Source organism: Salvia hispanica, chromosome 1, assembly GCF_029641045.1.
Source record: "Salvia hispanica isolate PSC_SH4W2 chromosome 1, Shi_PSC_v1, whole genome shotgun sequence".
NCBI classification, from domain to species: Eukaryota; Viridiplantae; Streptophyta; class Magnoliopsida; order Lamiales; family Lamiaceae; genus Salvia; species Salvia hispanica.
The window spans coordinates 65,579,302-65,584,666 of NC_142692.1; the positions used below are offsets into that span (position 1 = coordinate 65,579,302).

Below are 5,365 nucleotides of genomic sequence, written 5' to 3' on the forward strand. Positions count from 1 at the left end.
GCTTGGCTTGGATCCTTTGGTCCCACTCATGTCTTTTCATTTTGTTGTTAGCTAATATCATGCCATGCCCACTTCTTATTGATGTGCCCATTTTCACCTACTCTTCCTAATCTAGATTACACTTCCTCACATCATCAACATGTATTCCTTGGAACCACATCAAGAAAACATACGAGGTCCAGCCATGTTCACAACAATTGACTAGCACTAAATTAAGTGAAGCACAAACTTGTAGTTGTAGTGTGTAATCTAGAATTTTGAAAGTGAGTTGAGAGTTTTTCTATCAAGACTAGACAGCCTTTAAGTTAGGGCACTATTTTGTTTTTTCATGAGATGGGAAGATTTGAGGGTGTTGTACAGCTGGCAACAATGGGTGTAATGTAGCAACAGTTACTAATAATGTAGATTGGGCCAAGGATTGAATGCATCAGCCACTGAGACATTGAAACAACATAAATAAGCCTAAAGGCTAAAAGCATAACCAATGAGATACAGAGCCTAATGTAGAAGCAAATGCCAACCCACAACCAATACTATTGCTCAACACAGAACCACATTTCCACGCCTCCACTTCTGATAATGCAGTTTAAGATACAACAAATTTCAATGCAAAAGCAAAATCACAAGTCTCAATTAACACTGCATCCAAAAAAAAAAAAAAAAAACAAACGGAATAGACGAACTTTAATTAAAAAATGTTGGTTTTGTGGTCTAACCGAAAATTACACCTCTCTCGCCCCATGCTGCATTGAGCCTCATGAATTCAAAAATGGCACCAACAATTTTCTCTTCTACATAGCCAGTCCACTGTCCTCTATTTCTTCAACCCCCATCTAACTGTAACTGATAGTGATCATTATTTAGTTAATAATTGTCTTTTATTTCTACCATTTAGTTAGTTATTTTAGAGCTGGAATAAAGTAATGGATTCACTTCTGAGCATTAGGCTTAGTATTGTTTCTCTCTATTTTCCTAATTCAGCAATTATTTCTTTTCACTTCTCTTGTTTATTGTTTATGTCAATTACTTAGAAACCGTACTTCAAATCTTATAGTACTATTAGATACTTAATTGCACTGCTTGGATCGATTTCGGGCCAAGATCCAGTTCTCCAAAACCAAATAAAAAGTCAAGAAACTTTAGAAGACTTGCCTTCACATTAGGGGTCAAAGGGAGTAAACATAGGGCTGGAATCGATTGGAACTCTTTCCCGGAAGGAAAGGGTTGGAGCAAGAAGTAGACTCAGCCACCTATTTTGAATCTCAATCCCTTGCTTCTACGACTATAGCCCTCCCCAGTCTCTACTATCTAAGTGGGGCAAAATAATTGAAAGTTCTTGTTTCAGACAAGTGGACAGATCAGAACAGCTAAAAGTTAGCTCCTTTTTTTAGCTCTTTAGAATCTGACTGAAGGACATCAGGTAAAGGGATGATTTTTCAAGGAAATATTAGGAGGGACAATTAACATTATTTAGATACTGTGGTAGTGGTAGTTACTTCTTGATACAAGGTCTACGCCTCTACCTCAATTTCTGAAGCTTTTGTTTGATGGAGTTAAGCTACCTGCAAAATATAAACTAGTTGTAACTCATAACAGCATTGGGGCATAGCAAAGGTTAAGTTTATATGAATGAATATGGTCAAAATAAGCTGAACCAAAAATGTTGTTTCATGAGGACCCAAAAAAAATGTTAGTTGATTGTATAAATTGCTCAGAATCTTGTGCACTATCAGCATGAAGAAGAAGCTACCAGGGTGGAGAGGAAACAAGAAGATAAAAGTGGGGTTCAATTGAAACGTTATAGATGCACGAGCATTACTGCTCTAGTTTCCTAAAATCCAAGACGTGTTCTTCTGAGGTAGGCGCACACTCTTCTGGTGCAAGCCCGGTGTGTACAACTCCCTCTTTCCAAACACCCTTGCCCTCAATATGAAACTCCAGAAATTGCACTGTGAACTCAGCTTCATCGACCCACATGGGATCATCATCACCCTTTATTGTAACACTGCACCAAAAAATGTTGCGCTAGATCATCTCCCTGTAACACCATACGATCATGCAGAATCCGTTCAAGCTCATCATGAATCAACACATCATGCATCACTGATACAGCTGAAGCTTAAGGGACACTTTCTGACCTACCTCGATCTGCATGTCTCATAAGTGTTTATTACAAACATCACCATCTGTTGTTGTGTCGTTTCATCTCACAGCATCGACTCGTCAACCACAGCTCAAATCCACATCATGACCGACAAATAACTTCCACACGTCAGGGAAGAAAGTCGGATAGAGTACCTCAGCCAATGAGCGAAAACTCATATTATAACAGCCCAAGGCAACCACCACCTCGATCACAAGGACATGTGAAAAACAACACAAGTATGTCTCCGCACTACAGTTCAACACTTCAGTTTACTCAAAGCCCAAAATAGGCTCAGACAATAATGAACTAACTAATATTGAATAATGTTACATGTAACTATTTCAACAAACGGATACTGGATGAGAATTCATGCGACAGCACAGTCCGACCTCAGAAATTCAGCACAACATTGACAACAGAGCACTTGTAGTCATCCACCAATCCTGCCTCCAAGGGGCTTAATCAAGCGACGGTAATTACTTGTGAGCCAAAAATCCTTAGACTGCCTTATCCTTTTGGCTTGTAAAAGTCAGAAAGTTCAACTTCGTTATAGAAATCTCCCCGAACTAGACACAAAAATTGGAGCTAAGCTCCTTGGTAAATGGCAATCTGAGCAGGACGCACAGAGTGCACAAGTGGAATTGGGCTGCCCTGCACTGCAGACCCCGGAATGTATAGCCCATGCAAACACAAAAAGAGGCATGGAACTCTTTGTGATTTGAGGCCCGTCAAGCAACACTAAACTTTACTCCATCCAAACCTCCACAAGGGACTCTATTTTATCCTTGAAATTCACCTATTTCTTTCTTACCAAGATAGGTTGGACGATGATTCCCATAATACTTTGTCACTTTTATAAAATGACAAGTCAACTGCAAAGATCAAACCATTGATTGAACGTGGCAGAGTCACTTGTGTGCCTAATCCATTAACCCTCTAAGCCATCCCCATTCCTCAACTATAAAGATCTTTTTAAAAAAGTGATTCAGCAATTCAATCCTTTGAAGTAATGCAACAAATCACCCCATTTGTTAGCTTGCATGATTAATAGACTCACTAGTCATCACTCATCTGAACGAGTAAGAGAAGAAGAAGAAAAGGAATAGCATCACTAGATGATAATGAAGAAATAATCAGGTTGGGTTGTTCTACAACAATAATTCGATTCATCGATATTATTTTAACCCCCTGTTCAAGGGAGAAATCAACATACAGAGTACAGACATAACCTCAGGGATTTAGAGCCAACTATCCTCTAATTTGACACACTAGGCTTCCAAATCTTAAAACTAAAAGCGATGTATAACTCTGGTTCCACTTGTGTCATTTCTGATACCACTATGGCACAAATTGTAGCACATTCTTGACCTCATTACCCTTGGGTTATACTTTTATGAAGACTAAAGCATTAGTTCAAAACTTATTAACAATTTTAGCCGCTTCTAGTGAATTTTAGTTCATGAGAACTGCAGCTGCTCATGAACAAAGAGAAAGTATCCAATAAATGGATATTGTAAAACCTATCTATTTAGCGGCTTTTATTGAAGGAGATAGATTATCTTTATATGAAACTTTTAACGTACGGGTATCCATAGCAGTCTGCTGATAAATGTATAAAAGGAAAGGACAAAGAACTGTCCAGGCTCTGTTTTGGAGATAACAATGTAGTAGAATCTAAAAAGCGAGAGTCAGCGAACTATATGCATGATAGAACTTGTTGAGTCCTTGCAAGCTTCTATAACTAAGGTGTATATGCTGAAATAAAAGCATACTTTTCAAACAATTAGGAGATAGCTAGTACATTTTAGTTAGTGTAGTAAGTGAATCATTGAAAGAGAATTTTACAAAACTAAACTATTCTACCTTGCAGCTTAACTACATACACATTCTATGAAACATTATTTCTCCAATGTAGAATCTATAAATCTGTAACTAATCAGGCTGATAACAAAAAGCAAGTCCACATGCCAATACATTATAAGCAATTGCAAATTATTATCTATCAAAAAATTCAAAAATCAATTAGCAACTTCATATATATAGTGCAAACAATTACAGTGCTTCCAAGAGAAAGTTCTGACTTTTCCTGAAGAAACCAAAATATGCATCTTCAATCATCACATCATAATCAATTACTTCCACACTCAAATTCTTCACTGGTATGGAAAACTCACATTTCAGTAAATGTCATTTCAACCAGAAGCTGAAATTCTCGACGTTAAAAACTCGAAACACCAGAAACCCTTCAACAACACCCAACAGAACCCCGGCAACAACATCGAGCACGAAATGGCGCCCAAGAAGCACCCTAGAAACCGACGTGATCCCGGCCCATAGCCACACAATCAAAGCGAAATACTCCACAATCCAACTCTGAGCATCGAAATTAGGAAGCTTCACAAGCCAAAAATCCGCAATTTGGCGAGAATAGAAAGAGCAGAATGTGGCGATGAACGAAACCCTAGATGAGTGGCCGCTGGGGAAAGACCAATGGTCAACGGCGAAGGAGAGGAACATATTCTTGTTGTAGACGGGTCGGGGGCGCTGGATGAGGTGCTTGGTTAGCCCGATTAGGAGGAGGTCCAAAATTAAACCGATTAGGAGGTTTAGCAGGAGGATGGTGGCGGAAGTGGGGGTTGTGTTGAAGAGGAGAATGGAGAGGGTGATGGGGAAGAAGAGACGGCCATCGCCGGAGAGCTCGAGGGACTTGAGGAGAGAGAAAGGGAGGATGGGGTGGAAGAAGGTGTAGAGGTGGAGGGAGACGGCGGCGTCGAGGTTGATCAACCGGCGGAGAAGAGATGGATGCGCGGATGGTTTCGATTCCATCACTCTTGACCGGAGCCCGCTGTGGTAAAAAACGGCGTCGTTTCCTTCGATTAAAACATTGCATTTTGTTTAGTTTTTAAATCCCTCCAAATCTGCCAACCAATCAAAACCTGATACGATTTCCTTCTTCTATCTATTTATAGACCTGTGTTCTAAAGTAGAGAAGTGAACATGATTTTAGATGGTGTTACTTTGTACGCCTGATTCGAGAGAGAAAATAATATATTTATATTAACGTGAGGGGGATTTTTTTTTTTAAAAAAAAGAAATGTGATATTTTTTGTAAAACAAACTAAAAAGGAAAGTGTGACGTATGAGACGGAAGGAGTATATATTTTGCAGTCTCTATCTTGTAGACGATTGAAGGCATTAAAATATTTTTTTTCCAAAATT

At 39.0% G+C, this 5,365-nt stretch overlaps 1 protein-coding gene across 1 annotated transcript; it reads right to left on the minus strand.

Annotated features, from left to right (window-relative positions):
- Positions 1-438: 438 nt before the first annotated feature.
- Positions 439-5,081, minus strand: LPPBETA (Phosphatidic acid phosphatase (PAP2) family protein). Its single transcript, XM_048121987.2, has 2 exons — positions 4,321-5,081; positions 439-1,562 (listed from the first exon to the last, which is right to left on the minus strand). The coding sequence occupies exon 1, from the start codon at positions 4,970-4,972 to the stop codon at positions 4,334-4,336; it is 639 nt and encodes a 212-aa protein (XP_047977944.1). The 5' UTR covers positions 4,973-5,081; the 3' UTR covers positions 439-1,562; positions 4,321-4,333.
- Positions 5,082-5,365: the final 284 nt, after the last annotated feature.

Excerpts from the sequence above, each read along its gene's own strand:
- LPPBETA (XM_048121987.2), bottom strand. The coding sequence starts at position 4,972 with ATGGAATCGAAACCATCCGCGCATCCATCTCTTCTCCGCCGGTTGATC.